Genomic DNA, 26,343 nt, shown 5'->3' with positions numbered 1-26,343 from the left:
AGACTGGATGCAAAATGCTCAGTCTCTCTGGGCTTTGACTTCCTTGTCTGTGAGAAGAGGGTCATGGCAGCATTTGCCTTATTCTGAGGATAGAGTGATTAAAAATCAAGTTCATATCTGACACATAATAGGTGTTCAGCTAACTGTGGCCACTTACTGTTACCCTAACACCTGCCGTGCACACACATGCATCATCGTCATCACCTTCACCATGAGCCGTGCGGCCTTTTCCAGCTGGGGCTCCCCACTGCTCAGAGAGAAAGGTTTCCAGAGGCGTCAGCATGGTGCTCAGCCCCAGCCTCTTTTTCTCTCATTCTTGCACTATCTGTCTGTTGAGTGCCTGCCACATGCCAGGCGCAGCCTCAGGTGTCGGAGGCATAGTGACATTCAGATGAGGGAAGCAGATAGCCCACCAGCAAGCACAGGAACGTGCCAGGTCAGTCCAAGCAGGAGCAAGTGCTCAGGAAATAAACCAGATGGGAGTGGTAGGGGGTGGTCAGGGTGGGGACTCTGGCCAGGGTATCCAGGAAGGCCTCTTTGAGGGGGTGCTGTTGGAACAAGGACTCAGTCCTTCAAAGAGCCACACGCTGAGCACTCCTGGCAGGGCAGCAGCAGGGGCAAGGCCCCTGAGCAGAGAACGGGCCTGGCTCATCTCAAGACCAAGACGGCTGCAGCTGCAGCGGAGTTAAAGGGGAGAGGTGGGAGAGGAGAGCAGGAAGGCAGGGGCCAGGCAGCCTGGGGCCTCATCCAGACTCTCAGCTTCTGTACTTCTCCCTGGGGACATCTGTGAGTCGCTGAGCTGTGGACAGGGAGTGCTCACTGAGTCACCCAGGGCCTCATGGCAGGACCTGGCCACATCTTCTCACGAAGGACCCGGTTCATTGATTCTCCTTCCTCAAATAGGTCCCCTCCACCCAACAGAACCCAAAGGAATCAAAAGCTTGGGGGTTTTGTGCATTTAAGATTCCAACTTTCTTGTCCATTTACTTTTTAATTTTTTTTTTTTTTTTTTTTTGAGACAGAGTCTCGCTCTTGTTGCCCAGGCTGGAGTGCAGTGGCCCGATCTCGGCTCACTGCAAGCTCCGCCTCCTGGGTTCACGCCATTCTCCTGCCTCAGCCTCTCCGAGTAGCTGGGACTACAGGCGCCCGCCACCACACTCAGCTAATTTTTTTGTATTTTTTAGTAGAGATGGGGTTTCACCATGGTCTCAATCTCCTGACCTCCTGATCTGCCCGCCTCGGCCTCCCAAAGTGCTGGGATTACAAGCGTGAGCCACCGCGCCTGGACTACTTTTTAATTTTTAATTTTTTTGAGACAGATTTCGCTCTTGTCACCCAGGCTGGAGTGCAACGGTATGATCTCATGTCACGGCAACCTCCGCCTCCCAGGTTCAAGCAATTCTCCAGCCTCAGCCTCCCAAGTAGCTGGGACTACAGTGCCTGCCACCACGCTCAGCTAATTTTTGTATCTTTAGTAGAGATGGGTTTTCGCTGTGCTGGCCAGGCTCATCTCGAACTTCTGACCTCAAGTGATCCACGCACCTCGGCCTCCCAAAGTGCTGGGATTACAGGCGTGAGCCACCGCGTCTGGTCTTCTTGTCCATTTATTTACTCATTCAACAAATATTCACGAAATGTGTGTTGTAAGCTGAATACTTTGCCAGGCTCTGAGGACCAGTCAGGCACTTTGATGCCCTTAAGCAGCCCAGGACCTAGAGGTTTCAATGCCTCTGCTTTCCTATTTATAAATGGGCAGACTGGACCTGAAGTCCTGCAGGCTCACCCACCTGGAAGCCACCTCTCCTGTGGAGTTCTCCTCTGGAGAAGCCTGTACATATCTCTGCCCAATACCACATGTACAACAGAGGACTTTAACTAAAGCGAGTGAGAGAGAGATTCCCTTTTCCCAACTTAGGATCTAAAAGTTTCTTGAACGTTCAGTTCTGTGGCTCCATTGCCCACCCAGATCACCCACCCTGGCTACAAGCAATCCAAAAACTTGAACAGATTAAGAGTTTACCAGCCCACCTTTCCTTCCTGACCTGGAGTGAGAAAGAAGCACAGTTGTCCCTCAGTATCCACAGGGGATCTGGTCCAGGTCCTTAAGAATACCAAAATATGCAGATGTTCAAGTCTCCGATATAAAATGTGTAGTATTTGCACATAACCTATGCACATCCTCCCATAGAGTTTAAATAATCTCTAGATTACTTATAACACCTAATACAATGTAAATGCTATATAAATGGTTATACTATTTTGTTTTCATTTGCATTATTTTCTATTTTTTCTTTTTCTTTTCTTTTTTTTTGAGATGGAGTCTTGCTCTGTCACCCAGGCTGGAGTGCAGTGATGCAATCTCTGCTCACTACAACCTCTGCCTCCTGGGTTCAAGCAGTTCTTGTGACTCAGCCTCCCAAGTAGCTGAGATTATAGGCGTCCGCCACCACATCTGGCTAATTTTTGTAATTTTAGTAGAGAAAGGGTTTCACCGTGTTGACCAGGCTGGTCTTGAACTCCTAACCTCAAGCAGTCCACCTGCCTCAGCCTCCCAAAGTGCTGAGTTTACAGGCATGAGCCACTGTGCCTGGCCATTATTTCTATTTTCTACTCGTGGTTAGTGGTTAGTTGAATCTGTGGAGGCAGAAACTGCAGCTATGAAGGGCCGGCTGTACTATAACTGCCTGCTCGGCTTGTCTCCTACCCAGAAACCTGGGCAAATGGGCTGGAAGCTATTTGCAAGGCTGTAATTTTTGGTTAACAAACAACTTCTCTGCTCATAGCCATGGGAACCAGGCAAGGAGACAAGATAACCAGAACCAATCTTCTTCTTTCAGTGCAAAACCATCTTTTATTCTCCCTGGGAACTATCTGGGCATCTAGGAGGAGTGTGAAGGAGCAATATTGTACAGAGGGAAGGGTTTGGGCTCTGGAAGCAGATCACTTACCGGCTGTATGACCTTAGGCAAGTCACTGCTCTGCTCTGACCCTCTGTCTCCTTTTCAGCAAAATGGAAATAATAAATCAATTCCTAGGCCTGGCATGGTGGCTCATGAATGTAATCCCAGCACTTTGGGAGGCCGAGCTGGGAGGATCACTTGAGCATAGGAGTTCAAAATCAGCCTCAGCAACAATTGAGACTGTGTCTTTACTAAAAAATAATTTAAAAGTTAGGCAGGCATGGTGGTTCGCACCTGTCATCCCAGCTACTAAGAAGGCTGAGGTGGGAGGATTGTTTGAGCCCAGGAGGTTGAGGCTGCAGTAAGCTGTGACTGTGCTAGTGCTCTCCAGCCTGGGTGGCAGAGTGAGACCCTATCTCAAAATAAACACATAAGTAAATATAAATAAATTTCTGAGGGGATCAAATAAAGTGGGTAAAGTAATAAAGCCTGGCACATAGAAAGCTGGGTGGTAAATACTAGGTGACAAGCAATATTATTCATACAAATGTAAGGACAATGACAATGGAGAATAATTTCATTCCCTTTGTGATAGCCACCTGATTGTCAGTGCATCGACTGGCTGAGGGTGGGCTCTCAAGAGGAGAGACCGAGTATTCACTAGCAGCTCAGATCCACAGAGCAGAGCATACCCCATGTGTCTCATGGAAACACCGCTTTGCAGTGGCTGAGAAACATATGTGCACAGCCTTGCTAGTAATCGGGAAATACAAATTAAAGCAACAAATACCATTTCTCGCCTATTAGTTTGGCAAAAATGTAATAGTCTGATACTATCCCATGTGGATGAAGATATGGGGGAGGAGCCAGCCACATGCTGCTGGTGGGAGAGAATATTAGTGTGGTCATTTGGGCGATATCTAGTGAAGCTGGCCACAACTCAGAGAGATGCTTATACATCTGCACAGAGGCATGCACAGGCCTGCCCACTGTAGCGTGGCTCCTAACAGCGAGGAATCAAAAACAGTCCATGTGTTCCTCAGTAGAAGAGGAATGGAAAAGTATGTGTGGAATCCCATAGAGCAGCTAAACGGGAATGAGCTCATTATATGAGCATACATATGAGCTCATCTCAAAGGTGTTGGGTGAGAAAAGAAAGGGGCATAATGATAGATTTAGAATGCTATTTATATAAAATGTTTAAAAATAACTCATGCAAAATAATGCCATATACTGTATTTTTCATAGCTAAAACATTCTGTACTGTACTCATAAAAGTATAAAAAGGGGCCTGGAAGATAGAGCCATATTTATGATGGTGAGTGTAGGGTAGGAAGTACAATAGGGAGTTAGGGGATTTCGGAGATTTCACTGTCATGTTTTCCTTCTTATATGAAAAAATTGAAGGCGAATATGCCAAAATTTTAACACAAATTCTGGGTGGTGAAAATATGGATGTTGGTTATATTTTTCGTGGTTATTTTCTGTATTTTTTTTTCAAAGGGGAAAATAAAAAGAAAGCTCTATTTACAGAAAAACACCAGCTAAAAAATGTAGAAGGAATCTAAAAGGTATAGAAAGTTACCATCTTGCAAGTGGAATATTCGTTTTGGCCAAAGATGCTAAAATGATCGACAGAAGGGTCATCCGTTCTGTTGGGAAAGAGGATGCTCACAAAGCATTGCCCACAAGGGACACTAATTGCAAAAGGGACAGTGTGCCTCCACAGGGGGACAGCTGGTGTCACCATCTTAACAAGGGATCTGACAGCATCACTGTGGGGGGAAAAAGCCAACATCGTGCACCTCCAGGAGCTCTCAGAGGATGGAGGAACACGTGAGCCAACACCAGGAGGATGCAGCCTGAGAGATCAGCCGTGGGACGTTTCACAAGACCATGGCCAAGTCTCTTCACAAAGTCAATGTCAAACACACCAAACAAAGGAAAAGAAGATAAAAGAGAAGAAAAAGAGCAAAAGGGAAGGGACTGCTCTAGCCAAAAAAGGACTACACAGATAAAATGACTGGATGTAATATGTGACCCCCAGAGGGATTCCAATTCAAAAGATGCAGCATGGAAAACCAGGGCCATTTAAAAGTGGACTAGACGTCAGATGATCTTATTGAACTATGATTGACTTTCTTGGATGTCATCATGACAGTCTACGCGAGAGAATGTCCATTTTCTTAGGAGGTGTCTGTGGACACACTTAGGACTGCAGTGTCGGGATGTCTGCAAATTGCCTTCAGGGTCTTAGCCAGAAGGCAGGCAGGAAGAGACAGAGATGGATGGAGCCATGCAGACACCAAGGTGAAGAGCTATTAATCTCAGTGGAGGGTCCCTGAGTCTTCATTATATTTTTAACTTTCTTGAAGTTTTGAAGTTCTCATAATAAAAAGTTAGGAGGGAAACATTTTAAAGTAGAGAAGCTAGATCTTCCCGCAGAACACTGGGGACCCTTATTATTATTTTTTTAAACCCTGCTCTTTGTGTTTTCAAAGTGAGTCTTGCTAAAATAATGGTGTCTAGCATTTCTGAGAAATTAGCACAAAGGAACAGCTACATTAGCAACAGGAAATTCAGCACATCTGAGTCAACTATGTAAATGGCAATAATGAAAATGAGGGCTTTCGCTGCATGTCTAAGAAATGTCCTCATTTGGAGACTCTTCCTTTTGTCTTACACCCAGAACTGTCTCAGAGGAGGTTCAACAGCAGGGCCTCAAGGGACCAGGAGTAGGTGGCAGACATGAGGGAGCTCAAAGAGACCACAGCACCTGCAGGGATGTGGGTCTTTAGGGCCAAAATGCCACGGACATGCCAGTGCAGAGTGGAACCATCTCCCTGGGAAATATTGATCGACAGGACAGTGTTCCCTTTCTTCAAACAATTTCACTTAAGGAGCTCATGCCCTTCAAGGTGACAAAGACGGTAAAATGTGAATTAAATGAGCAGATGTTACGTGTTTAGAACAGTGCCCTAAGTTTTCCCTGTTGTTACTCCCAATGAGCACTGTAGGAGTTCATTTAAAAAGCTAAGAACTGTCCGGCAGGCTATACTAAATGGAAAAGGTAGCATGCTAAACAGCGACCTTGATCTGTATAAGCCAGCCATTGTGTTAAAAAAAAAAAAAAAAAAAAAAAAAAAGCACTTTGGGAGGCTGAGGCGGGCGGATCACGAGGTCAGGAGATCGAGACCATCCTGGCTAACATGGTGAAACCATGTCTCTACTAAAAACACAAAAAATTAGCCGGGCATCATGGCAGGTGCCTGTAGTCCCAGCTACTCGGGAGGCTGAGGCAGGAGAATGGCGTGAACCCAGGAGGTGGAGCTTGCAGTGAGCCGAGATGGCGCCACTGCACTCCAGCCTGGGCGACAGAGTGAGACTCCGTCCCCCCCCCAAAAAAAAAAAAAAAGGTATGCAGCGGGAGGGAGAGGGGAAATATATCCTCTAGTGACATGCACATGCTCAGAAATGCCTAGGCTTTGCTGGGAGGCTGTGTGAACAAGGTACACTAAGGGTTGCTGCCTTTGAGTAGGGACATGATGGGCCTAGGATAACTAGACAGGAGAGAAATTTACTTCTGCCATATTCTTTTACACTGCTTGAATTTTTTTCTTTACTATGTGTGCATTTTAACTAATTAATTATACATATATAAATGAACCAGGTCCAAAACCTTAAGGTATATGAGTTATCTCTATTCTGGGTTCTAAATCTCTTCTGTCACCTTGGCTGTGGGTCTTAAAATTAGAATCCCGCATCCTCTTGGGAGACAGCTCAAAAAGAGGCTGGTCTCAGAATGAGGTTTAGAAACCTCCAGCACCTGTTCAATCTTCTGGGGGAGCCAGTGCAGAGGGGGAATCTATTTTTGTGTTTCATGAAATGATCCCATTTGTATGTTTCCATTTATACAAAGTTCGGGGAACAAGCAAAATGAATCTGTGGTGGTGGGAGTCAGAATCGTGGCTCTCTTGGGGATGGAGTGCGGTGTGCTGGCTGGAAGGGGCAGTGAGGGGCCTTCTGGGGGCTGTGCATGCTCTAAGTTGTGATCTGGGTTGTGGTTGCCTGGGTGTGCATGTATGAGAACACTTACTGAACTTCCCATTTTAAAAGTGTGCATTTCACTGTCTGTAAATTACACCATCTAATTAAAGAAAATAGAAAGCAAATTAAATCCATTCTCTGCAAACTGCATTTGAGCAAAAAGCATTAACAAGCTGTGATTGGCAATGAGACATTAGGGAACCCTGCTATTCAATTCTCAGCCACTCCCCAAATCAGGCTGGATTTTGTTTGTTTTTCATTTCATGCATAACAGGTATTGGCTTTAAAACTCCGAAGTGCTGTAAATTGACCAGGACAATGTGTGTGGCTGCAGAGAGCAGCAGTCAGTCCCATGGAAGCACAGTCTGCTCACTGGACAAAGCTGAACTTGATGTCTTTCCTTCTTCTCCTTCCTTCTCCTCTTTCTCCTTCTCCTTCTTCTTCCTCCTCCTCCTTTTTTGCAACATGGTCTCATTCTGTAGCCCAGGCTGGAGTGCAGTGGTGTGATCACAGCTCACTGTATCTTGAACTCCTGAGCTCCAGCCCAGGGTTGCAATCCTCCAGCCTCCCAAGTTGCTAGGACTATGGGTGCACACCACCACACCCAGCTAATTAAAAAAAAAATTAGGCCAGGTGCAGTGGCTAACGCCTGTAATCCCAGCACTTTGGGAGGCCGAGACGGGTGGATCACCTGAGCTCAGGAGTTCGAGACCAGCCTGGCCAACATGGTGAAACCCCGTCTCCACTAAAAATACAAAAATTAGCTGGGAGTGGTGGCTCACACCTCTAGTCCCAGCTACTCAGGAGGCTGAGGCACGAGAATCGCTTGAACCCAGGAGGTGGAGGTTGCAGTGAGCAGAGATCACACCACCACACTCCAGCCTGGGCAACAGAGTGAGACTCGGTCTCAAAAAAAAAAAAAAAATTTTAGAGATGGGGTCACTATGTTGCCCAGGCTACAGCTGAGCTTTCTAACCATCAGAGCTACCCCCCAGGGAGCCAGCTGCTCTGTGAGGTGGTGAGAGCCGTGACTCTGGGGGTATGCAAACAGAAGGTGAGGGGGAACTCATTGAGGGCATCCTGTAGTGACTTTGGGCTTGCCCATTTCAACAGGCAGAAAGTTCCTGGCAATGGAATCTCTTTCTTACCTCTCTCTTAGAAATCCACCTGCCAGAGCCCAGCTATGGTTTTGTTACTGTCCATTGACATAAGTAATTAAATGTAAAAGTTACAAATAGGGCTAAAGTCCCCTTTGACGGTCACCCCAGTCCTGGTTCCCTCTTGTCCCACCCAGTGAGAGTCAGTGTCGGTCGTCATGCATGTCTTTGCAGACTTCTTATGCTTCACTGTCATGTGTGCATGATCATGGACAACACGGCACTGTACTGTGTGTGTGTGTTTGCTTTTGGTTTTGTTTTACTAAAAGGCATCATGCTGTAAGGCTCCTGCTATAAGCTATTTTTATTTACTCAGCGTCTGTCCTGACAGCTTCGAGATTTCTCATTCTTTTGACTGTGGCATAGACTCCTGGCTCTGGCCTGTGCACCCTGCTTATTCAGGCATCCTCTGCTGCATGGACATTTATACTGTTTCCCGTTTCTCACTGTTATGAGGAGGCTCACGGAGGAGGAGAATTTCTCGGGGATGGGTTAGGTCTGTGTTCTGCATTTAACTGACCATGGCTGGTTACTCTCCAGAATGCTGCTGCCAGTTCCCTCCCTCCAGTGGGCCCTGAGTTCATGTTTCTGTAGATCACCCCCCTGCCCTCGATGTTACCAACTTTAAAACTTTGCAACCTGATGGCTGAAAGCTAGTTTTTCATTGTTCATTGTGTTTTTCTGATTTTGGGGAGACTGGACATTTCCTGTGTTTGCTGACCGTCTGCATCTCCTCTCCTGCTCTGTGCACCATCACCCTGCTCCAGCTGCTTCCTGGAGGCTCCCTCCTTCCTCTCCACCTGCCCACATCCTCCTCGTCCTTCAGTTTCTTCCTAAGGGCCCATGGGCTTTCTTTGGCTTTTACGTTCCTCTCACTCTGCCTTTGGCTGTTGCTGGGCCTGCCATCCCCCAGGAGGTTTCAGAGGATGGGGAAGACACAGGAGTACAGTTACCATGCAGTGCAATACGGGCCATAATTTTCATCCTCCACGGCCTTTATTGAGGACTTACTGTGTGCCAAGAACCTGCTCTAAGAACCTAACTGCGCTCCCTCATTTCATGCTCATAACCACCTGTGAGACGGGCAATGTTCTCATGCTTTTTTTTTTTTTTGAGATGGAGTCTCTGTCGCCCAGGCTGGAGTGCAATGGCACGATCTCGGCTCACTGCAGCCTCTGGCTCCCAGGTTCATTCTCCTGCCTCAGCCTCCCAAATAGATGGGACTACAGGCACGCGCCACCACGCCCAGCTAATTTTTTGTATTTTTTTTTAGTAGAGATGGGGTTTCACCGTGTTGCCCAGGGTGGTCTCCAACTCCTGAGCTCAGACAATCCACCCGCCTCAGCCTCCCAAAGTTCTAGGATTACAGGCATGAGCCACCACGCCCGACTTCATCCTTGTTTTACACAGAGAACATGGAGGCACAGAGGAGTTCCACAAATTGCCACCAAGGCCTCCTGCTGGTGTGCAGCAGAGTCAAGATTCAAATGCAGGCTGTCCGGCCCTGGGCTTCAGCCTCTCCAGTGCTCTGCTAGGTGTTGGACAGGGTCAAGGAGATACAGAGAATGAGCACCACCTGACAGGCTGGGACAGTCAGGGATGGCTTCCTGGAGGAGGTGACACCTCAATGGAGCCTTGAAGGAAGAGCAGGAAGAGCTGACCAGGCAATGAATAGAATAAGTATACCCAGGAAGAGGGAAGGGCCTGAGTGATGCTGGGAGGCTAGAGAGCTCGCCTGGCTTGGGGTGGGTGCCGGGGGGCAGGAGATCAGGACCAAGGGGTGGCCAAGGCCAGATCTAGAAGAGCCTGGGCCATCCCATAGTCAATACCTCATCGAAAGGCCCAGCAGGCCTTCCACTGCTCTGTGTGTACCCCATGGGACGCCAGGAGCCTGGGCTGCCGCCACCCACCTGGGCTCCTGAGACCCAATGCACAGGCATGGGGGCGGGAGTGGGTGTGGCTGATTTACATCCAACAGGTTGAGGGGAAAACCCAGGAAGTGCAGCCCAGGCACTAATCAAATCTAAGACTAATAATAAGCATCCTGAGTAATGAGTGGCCTGGGCCGGAGCAGGCGAGGTGGCCGGAGCCGTGTGGACCAGGAGGAGTGGTGTGAGTAGCCGGGCAGGAGGGCAGGAGGGCAGGAGGGGAGGAGGGCAGGTGGGAGGTGTAAGGAGGGCTGGGCCTGAGTGCCATGGGGGTTGCAGGGTCGAGTGGGTGCAAGGCCACAGCAGATCCATACACTGGGGCAGTCCCAGCCTCCCCAAGCCCCTGCACATGGAGAGCCCCGAGTCTGGATGCCTCTGGGGTGTGGGGCTTGCCTTCCGGGAGAGAAGCCACTGAGGCTGCAGGGTTGGCCACACCGGCAGGAATTCCCTTTGTCACCATGGCCCCCGCACAGCCCCCATTTTCCCCCTTACATGCCCGATGGACCATTTTAATACTAATCTCAAACACCAGATTGTTTGAGTTGTAGAGACCGCAGAATTTATTCCTTAAGAACACAAACCCTAAAAACAAACCAAAAAACTAAGCATCATACCTTCACCCCTGCTGAAACAACAATTCCTGAACATCATCACATAGCCCGCCAGGGTTCAAACTGTACCAACTGTCTCATCAATGTCTTTCTCAGTTGATTTGTTCAAATCAGCCTGTCCCACATTAGACTTTTGGCTATGTTTTAATCTATAACAGTTTCAACCCATTTTTTTCTCAGTTATTTATTTGTTGACAAAACTGGACTATTTTATCCTATAGCTTTTTTTTTTTTTGAGACAGAGTCTTGCTCTGTCACCCAGGCTGGAGTGCAATGGCATGATCTTGGCTTGCTGCAACCTCTGCCTCCCGGGTTCAAGCCATTCTCCTGCCTCAGCCTCATGAGTGGCTGAGATTATAGGTGCCCACCACCACGCCCAGCTAATTTTTTTGTATTTTTAGTAGAGATAGGCTTTCGCCACGTTGGCCAGGCTGATCTCAAACTCCTGACCTCAGGTGATCCACCTGCCTCAGTCTCCCAAAGTGCTGGGATTACAGACGTGAGCCACGGCACCTGGCCCCTGTAGCATTTTTATCAGGGTGGGTTTCTAAGGTTTTATGAAAGGGCCCCAGGTCCTTCAGTGCAGACAGAACTCACGGCCAGATGGACCCGGGGCACAACCTAGGTTTACAGCCTCTGCCTGCTGCTCTGTCCCACACCTCAGGCAGGGAGCAAATCTGTTCTCCAATCCTCTCTTCTGTTCAGCCACCACAGCCCCAGAATCTACGCAGTCAGGGGCTCAAATACGTAAAGTTTCTGAGAGACTTGGACAAGGCACTGACCAGAGGCTGCCTCGACACAGGATGAAATTGCCCAGGGCTCTGGTACCATGAGTCAGGACCCAGCTAGAACTGTGACCTGGCAGTGGCAGAAGCTGTCTGGTGCTGCCGAATCAGCCCTGGCCAGTTGTTCACTGGCCCACTCTGGGACCTTGGCTGAGCCACTTCCCCTCAGTGTAAAATGAAGAAGACTGTCTTTCCTACCAGACATCCCTCAAAAACACAAAAGTGCTTTGATGAAACTACCAGACCCCTTCTTGGGGAGTCATGAGGAAAGGCTCTGAGAAGGCCTGCAGTTAAAAACCTGCCTTGACTTTCTTTAACCCAGTGTTTTTCAAGCTAATTCGACCACAGAGATCTTTCTTGGTGCAGCACCTGTTAACCGGCCAAGCACGTGAGGAGGCACAAGCAGAGGGCTCTGAGAATCACCCTCCTTGGCTGCTCTCTGGTCTCAGGGTGCAGGAGAGAGTCTCCATCCTGCATCCAAATTTGTGGCGGCCCAGAGTCTGAGCCCAGTCCACAGAGCTAGTGTCAGAGATGAATTCCCTTTCTTCCCTTTCCTTCAACGAAGCTTCTCTCTCAAGCTTCTATTCTGCCTGGCTGGTGTCAGTCATGGGGTTTTCCTGCCCTCCTTGATGATGGTTCTGGGATTTTATAAAGGTCCACATGGTGGTAGAGGAGGGGGCAGGGACAGGCCCTCTGGGCAGCTTGGCATCTGCCATCTTGTCAGTCAGGCACTGTCTCTCTATCAGGTCCAGTGGCTTTGAATGAATGGGTCCAGGCAATGAATCAGGTCCAGGCAATAAATGGGTCTTGGAACCTCTCCAAGGCTGCCCTTGTCACATAGAGCCTCCTGCCCACCTTCCACTAAACCAACCCTTCACTGTGATATATGGTGGGTGGTGGCTTTCTCCCTCTTTGCTCCCCAACCCAAATGTGGGGAGAATCAGGGGTCTGTCTTTAATTTTGTTTGATCTTTTGATGTTAGATTTGCTTTTGAATAGATAGTATAGTCAGATGGTTTGAAACCCAGGAATTATTGAAAGATATATAATAGAAAGTCTTTTTTTCCTAGGGACTTAGAACTAGAAATACCATTTGACCCAGCCGTCCCATTACTGGGTATATATCCAAAGGACTATAAATCATGCTGCTATAAAGACACATGCACACGTATGTTTATTGCGGCACTATTCACAATAGCAAAGACTTGGAACCAACCCAAATGTCCAACAACGATAGACTGGGTTAAGAAAATGTGGCACATATACACCATGGAATACTATGCAGCCATAAAAATGATGAGTTCATGTCCTTTGTAGGGACATGGATGAAACTGGAAACCATCATTCTCAGTAAACTATCTCAAGGACAAAAAACCAAACACCGCATGTTCTCACTCATAGGTGGGAATTGAACAATGAGAACTCATGGACACAGGAAGGGGAACATCACACTCCGGGGACTATTGTGGGGTGGGGGGAGGGGGAGGGGGGAGGGACAGCATTAGGAGATATACCTAATGCTAAATGACAAGTTAATGGGTGCAGCAAACCAACATGGCACATGGATACATATGTAACAAACCTGCACATTGTGCACACGTACCCTAAAACCTAAAGTATAGTAATAAAAAAAAAAAGAGAGTCTTTTTTTCCTCCTTGTCCTCCATCTGCCCAGTTCCCACCTCCCCTAGAATAAGCAGCTTTATTTACATATAACTTACATGCCGTGAAATTCACCTGTGTAAAGTATACAAGTCTGTGTTTTTAGTATATTTACAGAGCTGTGCAACCATCACCATAAGCTAATTTTAGAACATTTTGATGACCCCAAAAAGAAACTTTGTCAGTCTTCATTCCTCCCTAGCCCCAGGCTAATCTACTCTCTGTCTCTATAGATTTGCCTATTTTGGACATTTTCCATAAATGGAATCATATGCGGTGTATTGTGACTAGCTGCTTCCACTTGGCATAATGTTTTCAAGGGCTGTCCATGTTGTAGCTGGTGTTAGTACTTCCTTCAGTTTTGTGGTTAAATAACATTCCATTTCATGGATATATCATGTGGCTTATCCAGTCATCGATGGATGGACATTGGGGTTGTTTCTACTTTTTTTTGTCACTGTGATTATTAACAACGCTTCTATGAACTTTTGGGTTCAAGTTTTGGGTAAGCATGTCTTCATTTCTCTTAAGTAGATGGATAACTACAAGTGGAATTGCTGGGTCATATGATAAATTCTATGTTTAACATTTTAAGGAACTGCCAAATGCTTTCCAAAGTGGCTGCACTATTTTATAATTCACTTCATGCACGAGGGTTCCAATTTCTCCACATCTTCACCGACACTTGTCATTGACTGTCTTTCTCATTCTAGCCATCCCAGGGGGTGTGAGGTGGTATCTCACTGTGGTTTGGATTTGCATTTCCCTAGTGACAAATGATGTTGAGCATCTTTTCATGTGCTTGTTTAGCCACTTATATGGTTTTTTGGGGGAAAATATCTATTGAAATATTTAGCCCATATAAAAATTGGGTTGCCTTTTCATTATTCTGTTATAAGCATTCTTTCTATATTTTAGATACAAGCTCCTTTTCAGGTATAATATTTGAACCTGTTTTCTCCAAATTTGTGGATTGTCTTTTTACTTTCTTCATGATTTTCTTTGGAACACAAAAGTTTTTCATTTTGATTAAGTCCAATTTTGATCAATCTTCTCTTCTATCACATGCACATTTGGTGTCATTGCCTAGCCTCAAATCATGAAGATTTACTTCTATGTTCTCTTCTATGAGTTATGTGGTTTTAGCTCTTACATGTAAGTCTATGATCTACTTTTAGTTAATGTTTGTGTGTGGTGTGAGATAATGGTCCAAATTCATTCTTTTGTATGTGAATACCCAGTTGACCCAGCATCATTTTTGAAAACACTATTCTTTCTCCCATTGAATTGTCTGGGTATCCTGTTGAAAATCCATTGATCATAACTGTTAGGCTTTATTTTTGGACTCTCAATTATATTCTGTTGATTTATGCCTGTCTGATGCCAGTACCACCCTATCTTAATTAGCATTGCCTTGCAATAAGTTTTGAAGTAGGCAACCATGAGTCTTCCAACTATGCTTTGTTTTCTTTCAATCCATGAGCATGGGATGGCTTTCCATTTATTTAAGTCTTTAATTTCCTTCAGCAATGTTTTTTAGTTTTCATGTATGTCTTGCATTTCTTTTCTTTATTTTTTATTTTTTATTTTTTTTTTTGAGACAGGGTTTCGCTCTTGTTGCCCAGGCTGGAGTGCAGTGGTGTGATCTCGGCTCACTGCAAGCCCTGCCTCCCGGGTTCACGCCATTTTCCTGCCTCAGCCTCCTGAGTAGCTGGGACTACAGGCACCTGCCACCACACCCGGCTAATTTTTTGTATTTTTTTTTTTAGTAGAGATGGGGTTTCACCGTGTTAGCCAGGATGGTCTCCATCTCCTGACCTCATGATCCACCCACCTCGGCCTCCCAAAGTGCTGGGATTACAGGCATGAGCCACTGCACGCAGCCTGCCTTGTGTATTTTAAAGCACAGCCAAGATCTCATATAATTTTACCTGCAGATACTGGACCACGAAGACCTGTGAAACATAATCCAAATATCCTATCACTGCCAGCAATAATTTATTAACATCGTCTAATACACAGGCCATATCCAGTTTTCCCTGATTGTCTTGAAAATTATTTGTTGCTTGCTGTTCTTTTTCATAACCTGTTCTTTTCCTTGATAGAACTTCCCACAATTTGCTGTTTTGTTCTTTCGTGTGTATGTATTTTATGTCTGACTCCACCACTAGACTGGGAGCTCCCTGGCAGGGGAACCATGTCTGACTTGAGCCTAGCACAGTGCCTGATACATAGTAAGTCCTTCATGAATACTTATTGAGGGGAACTCAGAGAGGCTGAGTGACTTACCCAAGATCACCCAGTTTAAAAGTGGAGATGTCACAGCGACACCCTGGTTTGAACCCAGGACTCCGACTCCTAAATCATGACCTGAACCACTACCCATTAATGAATTAGAACATTCATTGGTTCATCCCACAAACATAGATGGAGTGCTCCAGCTCCATGGAAACAGGAATCTGCCGTGGCCCTTCAAAGACAGTGTCATCTAATGGGAGAAATGACTACGTGTCAAGGTAGAAAGCCACAGTTGGGAGAGACTAACTTCAGCTGAAGGGCTGGGGAACAGGGAGGTGTCCCTACAGGAAGCACCATCAGAGGCAGATTGTTAAGAGGCCACAGAATGCAGAAATCAGATGGGCGCCTGGAAGAAAGGGCACTATGAGCAGAGGCTCACAGGTGGGAAACACAGTGGGGAGGACTGAGTCCCAGGTGGGGGATGGGAGGGGTGTGAGGTCAGGCAGGGAGGGGTGTGAGGTCAGGCAGGGAGGGTCAGTGGTCTGGGGCGCTCAGGCACCACCTGCAACAGCACCACCTGCGACAGGGCAGGAGGTCACAGAAAGCCCCAAGGACACCAATGCTGGGCTAACCCTGTGTGACGCAGAGTGGAAGTGTCAGTTTCTGTGCAGTTCAGGGGAGCCCTGGGGATAGGGCACGGCCAGAACAGGGGAGGTCACTGGCCCCATGTGGGCCATCTGAGGTTTCCCCAAGGTCCGAATTCCATGATCTTTTAGTTCCTTCCTTTACTCTGTCAAAGACACAAGAACGGATCTATTTGCTTTGTGAAGAGTCTCAAATGAATATTCTACTCAAGCCTTCCATTAAGTGAGCATTTAGTATGTGCCAGGCACTGTGCTGGGCCCTACAACTCTGCCAACAACCCTAACAAGAAGTCAGTACTGTTATTTTCCCTATGTTGGAAATGAGGAAACTGAGGCATGGAAAGGCTAAGACCACGCTGCTTGCAAGTGGTACAGCAAGGGATGGCCCCAACTGAAATTTGGTTCTGAAATTTGGGTTCTTATCCACTATCCTGCACTGTCTCTGAAATATGTCCTTAAAATATATGTGTGAGCCACATATATTTTATTTATACATATTTATTTATTCATATTTACGAAGTCAGGACATCTCAAAAGCCATACCTTATTCTAAAGACAAAGGAAACTTGCCTTTTTCACGTAAAAACTTCCATGTAGAAAAATTCTGAGGCTAGACCAGATGCGGTGGTTCATGCCACCTGTAATCCCAGCACTTTGGGAGGCCGAGGCAGGCAGATCACCTGAGGTCAGGAGTTCACGACCAGCCTGGCCAACATGGGGAAACTCCATCTCTACTAAAAATACAAAAAATAGCCGGGTGTTGTGGTGGTCACCTGTAATCCCAGCTATGTGGGAGGCTGAGGCAGGAGAATTGCTTGAACCTGGGAGGCAGAGGTTGCAGTGAGCTGAGATCGTGCCATTGCACTCCAGCCTGGGTGACAAGAGCGAAACTCCTTCTCAAAAAAAAAAAAAAAATTAGAAAGAAATATTCTGAGGCTTTAGATACCTGATTGTTCCAAACAGATTTCTTTATGTATTCAAAGTTGGGTCCACTGTGCTCTCTTAAGGCAAGTGTGATTTGGCTTTAGTTTCCTTGGCTTCTGTGCCTTGGCACTGATACTTGTGTAAGCTGCTGTAATTCTCATTTAGTATTAAGACAGAAGAAACACTATTCATGTGAACTTTTCCACCTTCCTTCCAGCCCCCTCCCCCAGCTTGTCAAAGAGGTTTCTGGCTTTTCCCCTTCATTCCTTATGCTGATTTGAAAAAATATTTCTCCTTGATGAGGCTTGAAAAATCCAAGTAAAAGTCTTACGTAACAATGTAATCTAGATCTAAATTTTAAATGATAACTGAAAATCTTCATATGTTTGGAAACTAAGAAATGCACTTCTAAATAACCCATAGGTCAAAGAAAAAATAATAATAAAAAATAAGTGCGTTTTGAACTAGGTAGAGGAAAAATACTACACATCAAAATGCAATGCAGCTAAAACAGTACTGAGAGGACAATGCATAGTCTTCAATGTGTATATTGTAAAAGTACTTGGCTTACTCTGGAATTGCCTTCTGGAATTTTACCGTATTTTTTTTTAACTTTGATGTCCTTTGTGGTCAAACCCAGAGTTCTTGCTAGTCTGTGTTACCCAGCAGTATCATGCATTTCTCTCTCCCAGGGTCACTCAGCTGCCGCAAGGAGCAAGGCAAGTTCTATGACCATCTCCTGAGGGACTGCATCAGCTGTGCCTCCATCTGTGGACAGCACCCTAAGCAATGTGCATACTTCTGTGAGAACAAGCTCAGGAGCCCAGTGAACCTTCCACCGGAGCTCAGGAGACAGCGGAGTGGAGAAGTTGAAAACAATTCAGACAACTCAGGAAGGTACCAAGGATCGGAGCACAGAGGCTCAGAAGCAAGTCCAGGTAAGCCACCTGAGGCAAATCTGCATGGTGTCACACAGGGTGAGAAAGGGTGGGAGGCCTGATGCCAGGCCTAGAACAGAAGAGTCCACAATGCACAAAGCCCAGAGTCCAAGCAAATGGCCAGAAGCCGGGGAGATCATCCCAGGATAAAAAAAACAATGTAGGCAACATTTCCAGAAGTCTGTGGACAAGAAGAAAGCAGGAGAAAGGACCTGACATGTGAGGAAGAGCCTTGCACTAGAGGCTGCTGAGGCTGTGCCAGTTCTCAAAGCACAGGCACAAGTAAGCAGCAGACCCACCTGGGTGAGCACCTGAGCAGCAGCCACCACCTGCCCTCCGCCAGTGCTGCAGACTCCATTTATTTCTATTATTATTTTATTTATAATTTCAACTTTTATTTTAGATCTGGGAGTACATGTGTAGGTTTGTTACATGGGTATGTTGCTTGATGCTAAGGTTTGAGGTACAAATGGTCTTGTCACCCAGGCGGTGAGCATAGCACCTGATAGGTAGTTTTTCAGCCCTTGCCCTCTCCCTGTCCCCCTCTTCTAGTAGGCCCCAGTGTCTGTTGTTCCTGTCTTTATGTCCATCTGTATTCAATGCTTACCATTTCACTTACAAGTGAGAACATGTGGTATTTTCTGTTTCTGCATTAATTCACTTAGGATAATGGTCTCCAGTTGCATCCATGTTGCTGCAAAAAACATATTTTTCTTTTTAGGGCTGTGTAGTATTTCATTGTGTATATTTACCACGTTTTCTTTATCCAACCCTTGATGGGCACCTAGATTGATTCCATGTCTTTGCTATTGTGAATTGTGCTGTGATGAACATACGTGTGTATGTGTCTTTTTGGTAGAATGGTTTATTTTCCTTTGGATATATACCCAGTAATGGGATTGCTGTGCTGAATGGTAACTCGGTTTTAAGTTCTCTGAGGAATCTCCAAACTGCTTTCTACAGTAGCTGAACTAATTTACATTCCACCAACAGTGTATAAGCGTTCCCTTTTCTCTGTAGCCTCACCAGCATCTGTTTTTTTTTACTTTCTAACAATAGCCATTCTTACTGGTGTGAGATGGTCCCTCATTGTGGTTTTGATTTGCATTTCTCTGATGATCAGTGATGTTGAGCATTTTGTCATGTTTGTTGGCTGCTTGCATGTCTTCTTTTGAAAAGTGTCTGTTCGTGTCTTTTGCCCACTTTTTAATGGGGTTATTTGTTGTTTGCTTTTTGAATTGTTTAACTTCCTCATAGATTACGGATATTAGACCTTTGTTGGGTGCATAGTTTGCAAACATTTTCTCCCATTCTGTAGGTTGCCTGTTTATACTGATAGTTTATTTTGCAGTGCAGAAGCTCTTTCACTTAATTAGATCCCACTTGTCAATTTTTGTTTTGTTGCAATTGCTTTTGAGGACTTAGTCATCAATTCTTTCCCAGGGCCAATGTCCAGGATTGTATTTTCCAGGATTTCTCTAGGATTCTTATAGTTTAGGGTCTTACATTTAAATCTGTAATCCATCTTGCATCTATGTTCCTCAGGGTTATTGGCCTATAGTTTTCTTTTTGTTGTTGTTGTGTCTTTCCCAGGTTTTGGTACCAGCGTGAAGCTGGCTTTCCAGAATGAGTTAAAGGAGGCCCTCCTTGATTTTTTGGAATAGTTGCAGTAGAATTGGTACCAGCTCTTCTTTGTGCATCTGGTAGGATCTGGCTGTGAATCCATCAGATTCCATTTAGAGGTAAAAGAGGCTTCCTAAGAAAGAGAAGGCAAAGGTATTACTAAAAAAGTTTATGTGGTTCATTAGCCATTGCCAGAGGGAAAAAAATTGTAAAAAGAAAAGGCTGGGCATGGTGACTCACGCCTGTAATCCTAGCACTTTGGGAGGCAGAGGCAGGCAGATCACTTGTGGTCAAGAGTTCAAGATCAGCTGGATCAACAAGGGGAAACCCCATCTCTACCAAAAATACAAAAATTAGCTGGATCTGGTGGTGCACACCTGTAGTCCCAGCTACTTGGGAGGCTGAGGCAGGAGAATTGTTTGAACCCAAGAGGTGAATGTTGCGGTGAGCCAAAATCGTGCCATTGCACTCCAGCCTGAGGGACACAGTGAGACTGTGTCTCCAAAAAATAAAATAAAATAAAAATAAAAATAATAAAAAATAGGTAAAGAAAACGAAAAAACTTGTGGCTGGAGATGGCCACTTTGGACATGGGAAGAAGGGTCCTGTTGACCTGGGCATCTGCTAAGTGCCAGGCATCAGAAATGATCTAATAATCCTATCCCAGCAAACACCTCTTTGTGCACCTGCCCTGCTCTGTGGCATCAGAAAGGACAGAAGAGGGATGCCCTGTGGATCCATAAACACTAGCGATGGCATTTGCCCTGCTCTCCGCCTGTCCTGGAGAGACAGCAGGCCTGCTCTTCTCGGGGCTGATTGGTTCCTTTCCTTTGCAGTGACTTTCCTGTGATAACATCATTTCCATGAGGCCAGGTCCCAGGGCCAAGGTCCCATGGGCAGGGCCTGTGTGCCTGATGATGGAGGTTGCCCAGCACCCTGTTGTCCCTGCTTAGCCTGGCATCTCCTGCTCTCCTGCCAGTTAGCTGCTGCTGCCTAACAAGCCATACCCAAATGCGGAGGTGTGTGCTTTCTCCCGAGTCAGGGGTTTGGCTGGGCTCAGCTGCGCCAGGCTGGCTCTGTTCCATGTGCCTCTCATCCTCCTCCTGGGACCAGTGGGCTGGCCAGGTGTGTCCATCTCATGACGATACAGGAGTGCAGCAGACAGGAGCATGCAGGCCTCTTGCCACCTAGGCTGGGAACTTACACTTCATCACTGCCACTGCATTTCTTTCCATTCACAGTGCCAGTGGATTCAGGGGAGGGGAAACAGACGCCACCTCTTGGTGGAAGGAGCAAGCTGGGGGAGGTAGCCATGGTGAATTCAGGCCATTTTTAATCTAGCACAGCCTCTCCCGAGGGGAAGTGCAGATTCACATGGAGGGGGTGTGGATACAGAGGGGCTGAAGAGCCCAGCCATAGATGTGAGTGGCCGTACCTGCCGCCCTGGTGTCTGGCCACCTGCACACCTTCCCTGCATCCAGTGATACATTTGAAACTTCCTGCTAACCTGGAACATTGCCCACCTCTGATGCAATAGATTCCCCCGTGGGTCATTCCTAGCCACCTCACACATCGAGAAAGTGAGTCTCAAATTTGGAGTGACTCGCTGACAGTCACACAGCGAGTGCATGGCTGAGCTGGGATTTGAGCACAGTCTGGGGGTTCCAAAGTTTGTCCCCTCTGCAACAGCAAAATGACCCAGAGTGGCATCCACAGGCTACTGCTCCCTGGCGGTGAACTGTTGCTCCTGGGACAAGGTTAGCCACTTCCTGTGTGTGACCATCAGCCAAGCCCCCTTCCCAGAGGGCACTGGGCAGAACCTCGGAGCCTCATCTTGGTTCCAGGGATGGAGCCCAAGGCTGTGAGCATTGGGGGCTGGGTGAGGACGTGTCCGTACGGGTGGGGTCGGCATTACCATGCCTCACCCTACATCAGCTGCCACACTTGTGCCATGGCAGGCTTTTGGTGCCTGTGACTGTCGCTGTGCACTGCCCTGCCCTGCCCTGTATTTCTCCAGGGACCCAGGGTTAAGGTCTGTTCTCTTCTGACCTCTGATGTCCGCATGGGCTGGTGGGGCAGGAGGGGAAGCTTGCTGTGGATTGCAAACAGGAAGTACGGAGCCACATGGCCAGGGGAGGGACCCAGAGGTGGACCTATTTAAGGGCAGGGAGCAGAGGGCACCATGTGACCAAGTTGTCCAGCTGCACATGGTGGAAGGGCTGACCTGTTCTCTGCCCCCTTCCGTGGGCTCCCTGAACTCTGCCGTTCCCTGTCTCCAGCCCCGCCAGGCCCCACCTCACCCTGACTCCAGGTTTCTCTTGTATACCATTCAGAACTGCCACTCCTCAGTGGGACCTGGAACTGTGGCAGGCTTGCTGTGTGTGGGGAGTGGGGAGAATGAGGCAGTTCCTGTCCCAGACCCATGGAGCTCACCATCTCATGGAAGGCCAGGCAGTGGACAAGCCACGCAGATGACAAATTCTTCTCAGTGCACGGGGGCCACGTAACCCAGCTGCAGGTGACATGGGGACAAGGAAGGCTTCCCTGAGGAGGAGGCTTTAGGGCAGGCTGGGGTGCGGGTGTGGAGTGTGGAGCCAGATCCCTAGTTATGTCCCTCACAAGCTGTGTGACCTGGAGCAAGCTACCGACCCTCTCTGAGCCTTAGTTCTGTGAGGCTGGAGTTGTTCAATTTCATAGCGTTGCTGTGAGGGTGATTTGGGAGAATATGTTTTTGGGGGAGCACGTGCTCTGTGCGCTGGAACTGCTCATTCAAAAAGCAACTATGTTGAAGCCACACGGTGGGGACAGGGTTCCAGACAGAGGCAACAGCACGTACATGTGCTGCTAGGAGCAGAGAACTGTGTGTGCTGTTGGGAGGCTGTGAGGGGCTCTGTGCTGGAGGCTGGGCTAAATCCCTTCCTGTTGGGCTCCCAGCCCGCAGGAGTGTGGTGGCCACTCCACAGAAGCAGGAGGGACCCCACCCCAGATCTGCTTTGAAGGTAGAGACTGACTGCTCCACATGCTCACCAAGAGAGCACAGAAAGCCCTGCCGCTCACACATGGGGCTTGGTGGGGAGAGCAGGGCAGGCTCCCAAGCTGGACTGAAAATGGCTTGAGATGTTGAGCAGGAGAGGAGACTGGCGTGGGGTTCTACTGCGACGACTCCAGGCCGATGTGAGGAGCTTCCTGCCTGGGCTCCGGGGCAGGTGTATGGAGTGTCTGCATCTCCCTGAGGGGAACAGGTGGCCCAGGGAGCCTGCCCTAGTGGGTGGGGCTGCTCATCTGTCTGGCAGAAGACGAGGAAAAACACCAAGGGCAGGACCCTGTCCCCCAACATGGGGGTTGCAGAGGACTGAGTTGGGAAGAGCAAGGATTCGGGGCAGCTGGAGATGGCACTAGGAGGGACCAGATGCCAGATGACAGAGGGCCCTATGTGCCAGGCTGGGAGGCTGATGTCCTGCTGGGGGCAGGGGCAGCCACGGGAGAAGGGGTCAGAGCAGGGCTGTGGGGAGAGCTCTCTGTTGCCCCTGGATGGTGGTGATGGCAGCAGGGGCCCTGTGAGAGGCTACTTCTGGCAATAATAGGAACCAGAGACCTGGGAGGGGGACAGAGGAACAGTGCATTGGCATGAGATTAGAACTTGAGGGAGAGGTGCTGGCATGTGATCAGCCGTGAAGCTGCTCAGCCTCTGTGTCCTGCAGACATTGGGGGTGCCCATGACCCCTTCTAGGAATAAGGTCACAGGCCTCCTGGGCTTGTGGCCACATCACTTCCATCGCTGCCTCTGTCTTCACATGGCTTCTCTCTCGTGCCTGTGTCTCTTCCCTTCTTTTCTTGTATAAGGACACTTGTCACTGGATCTGGACACTTGTCACCAGATCCTTATCTTCATGTTGTGACCTTGTGTAGCTCTGTGGGGAGGCAGGGCTCAGCCGGGCGGGTCTTCTGCTGCTCTTGCTTGGGGTCTGTCAAGCAGATGGTGCTGGGGATAGAGCCATTGGAGGCTCGACTCTGATGCTGGGATATTCAGGCCTTGCTTCTCCTCCAGCTGATCTCAGGGCCTGCCCCTCTCCACTGGGACTCTCCAGTTGGACTTCTCGAGTGGTGGCTCAGGCCCAAGGGAGCAAACACCAAAGCTGTCAGGCCTTCTTGAGGCAGAGGCCTGGAGTGGCACAACCTTGCCCCCATGGCACTCTCCTGGATAGGATGAGGCCCAGCCCAGCCCAGATGGCCCACAGGGCATGATGTAGGGTGACCGTGCTCTGGGTGTGGTCTCTGAACACTTGCATGGTCTCTGAACAGTCGGGTTTCAGAATCTCATGATGAAATGTTTGAAATATGCACGAATGTTTAGTTTTCCTCCTTGAATCAATGCCGCTCATTTCCGCTTAGTAACAACTTGTAGCCTGGCATTCTGTCTGTGCTCTGAGGGCTGGCAGCGTCTCCCCTGCTCATGCCTCCAGGGCAGTGTTTGCATTTGATTCAAGAGGCGAGTAGGAGCAGGTAAGCCTTGGATATGTGGCACCAAGTTTGCAGGTCCTGGGGGCTTTGCTGTCCTCCATGAGGCCTCTCTGAGCTCTGGGCACCAGACAGGAAGGACAGCCACCAGCTGGCGGAGTGACACTAACCTCAAGTTCCCATCTCCCCCCTGTAAATGACAGAGTGACACTGATGACCCCTAAGAGTCCTGGCAGCTCTGTCACTTTATGAGATTCCTGAATCTAAGAGTGTGTGTGAGGAAGAGGGGCAGCGCCAGCCCTGGGGCCGCTGTGTGGCCCGCGGGCTTGGAGCCCTGGCCTGGGAATTGGTCAGACCGCCTCCCGGGTGCAGGTCTGAGACTGGGAACAGTATCTTAGAGACTCAGTTTTGTCATCTGTAAAATGGAGTGTGAACGGCGGATGCTGTGCAATGCAGTCCAGCAGGTCCTCAAAAAATGAAACAGTTATTATGTGACCCAGCCATTCTTCTCCTAGGTATACACCCAAGAAAACGGAAAACATCCATCCACACAAACATGTGGATGTGAATGTTCACAGCAGAGTCATTCACAATAGCCAGAAAGTGGAAGCAACCCAAATGCCCATTCCCTGTTAAATGCATAAACAGATGTGGTCTGTCCATTCTGCCTAAAGAGGAACGAAGTTCTAATACACAGCACGGCAGGACGTGGTGAACCTTGAAAACTCAAAGCCAAGTGCAAGGAGCCAGGCATAAAAGACCACATGTTGTATGATAATATGAAATGTCCAGAACAGGCAAATCCATAGAGACAGAAAAGAGATGAACAGTTGCCAGGGGCTGGGAAGAGGGAATGGGGAGTGACTGTTGATAACACAGGGTTTCTGTTTGGTGATAAAAATTACCTCCAATTAGATAGTGGCCGTTGCTGCACAACCTTATGATGTGCTAAAAGCCACTGGTTGTACACTTTAATATGGCAAATTTGATGGTATACAAATTCTCAGTTTTTTTAATGGGGGTAGTGGAGGATGAAGGGGGTGCTGTAGGGGAAGTGCCTAGCACGAAGTGGGACTCGCTCTTCTTGATGTGTCATCTTAAATCTGGCTCATCTGTCTTTCCACCCAGGGCCTAGAGGATGCCCAGCTCCAGGGACAAGGAAGAGCTTTTGGGATAAGGAGAACTTCCAAGGGGAGGGCTTTCACCTGGGCTGAGTCTGTCTCTGGCATCCAAACCTGGAGGCACAAGTCCTGAGTCATAGGGTGGCCAGGTGCCCTGATGCCCAAGGCCCTCCTGGTCGGCACCTGCTGTCCTGGTCTCAGTGTAACGTCGCCTGTCCTACTCTCAAACACAGTGGGCCCTCTGTGTCATGTGACCCATGTCTGTGGATTCAACCAACAGCAGCTGGAAAATACTCAGAAAAGAAAGGGGATAGCCGCATCTGTACTGAACCTCTGCAGCCATTTTTTCTCACTGTTATTCCCTAAACAATACAGTGTAACACCCATCTACATGGCATCTATATTGTATTTGGTATTATAAGTAATCTAGAGATGACTCAAATTGTATAGGAGGATGTACATAGGATATATGCAAATGTGAGGCCATCTTGTATCAGGCACTTGGACATCTGCAGATTTTGGTATCTGTGGGGGATCCTGGAACCAGTCCCCCATGGATACCAAAGGACGACTGTAAACACTCACCCAGGAAGCCTTCTCCTTGGAGGAAGGGCCCAGTTCAGGATGCACAGAGACATGCTCCCTGGAGCATCGTCTGTTCTTCTGTCGATTCACCCATCAGCCCATCTCCAGCGCTGTCCCAATTACAGCCCTAGCAAGTGGAGACAACAAGAAGGCCCAGCTCACGTTTCCAGCTTCGAGGCCTTAGGAAGTTGCTGCCAGGATGTGGGGAGGGATCAACTTCCTCCAGGATCCAGAGAGCATCCCAGCAGCCTCAGGGTCAGGAAAGGAGCCCAGCCTCTCCAGGAGCCAGACAGGCTCACAGCAGGGGGATGGGGGGATGTGGACTGCTTGAGCCTAATGAGGGGAAGAGGAGGAGGCACTGCAGAGAGGGGTCTCACACTGTCTTGCAGCTCTCCCGGGGCTGAAACTGAGTGCAGATCAGGTAGCCCTGGTCTACAGCACGCTGGGGCTCTGCCTGTGTGCCGTCCTCTGCTGCTTCCTGGTGGCGGTGGCCTGCTTCCTCAAGAAGAGAGGGGATACCTGCTCCTGCCAGCCCCACTCAAGGCCCTGTCAAAGTCCGGCCAAATCTTCCCAGGGTGAGTGCATGAAACTGGGGTCCTCGCCCTTCTCGCTGCTTGGGTGACAAGCCTCAGGCCATCCCTTGGTCCTGTCACTGCCCCTGTTTCTAAGTGGAGAGGTCCAGGGCTCATCCCTGTTACTTGCTATAGCTTGATAAAATCAGGT

The 26,343-nt window shown here is 48.2% G+C and overlaps 1 protein-coding gene and 1 long non-coding RNA gene across 2 annotated transcripts in view; both read left to right on the top strand.

The window, feature by feature from the left end:
- The first annotated feature begins 383 nt into the window (after window positions 1–383).
- LOC116484314 (uncharacterized) lies at window positions 384–6,019 on the top strand. Its single transcript, XR_004252500.1, has 3 exons — window positions 384–436; window positions 1,320–1,830; window positions 4,404–6,019. It is a non-coding gene; the product is annotated as an uncharacterized LOC116484314 (long non-coding RNA).
- Window positions 6,020–10,126: 4,107 nt separating this feature from the next.
- TNFRSF13B (TNF receptor superfamily member 13B) overlaps window positions 10,127–26,343 on the top strand; it is an 18,238-nt gene continuing 2,021 nt past the window's right edge. The window contains exons 1-3 of the mRNA XM_032179123.2: window positions 10,127–10,216; window positions 17,588–17,833; window positions 26,010–26,195. Of these exons, the coding sequence (XP_032035014.2) occupies window positions 10,156–10,216; window positions 17,588–17,833; window positions 26,010–26,195 (493 nt within the window). The 5' untranslated portion in view covers window positions 10,127–10,155. The remainder of the gene's footprint in view (window positions 10,217–17,587; window positions 17,834–26,009; window positions 26,196–26,343) is intronic.

This window comes from Hylobates moloch, unplaced genomic scaffold, assembly GCF_009828535.3.
Source record: "Hylobates moloch isolate HMO894 unplaced genomic scaffold, HMol_V3 SCAFFOLD_15, whole genome shotgun sequence".
Classification (NCBI taxonomy): domain Eukaryota; kingdom Metazoa; phylum Chordata; class Mammalia; order Primates; family Hylobatidae; genus Hylobates; species Hylobates moloch.
This window is presented reverse-complemented; position numbering and strand designations above follow the sequence as displayed.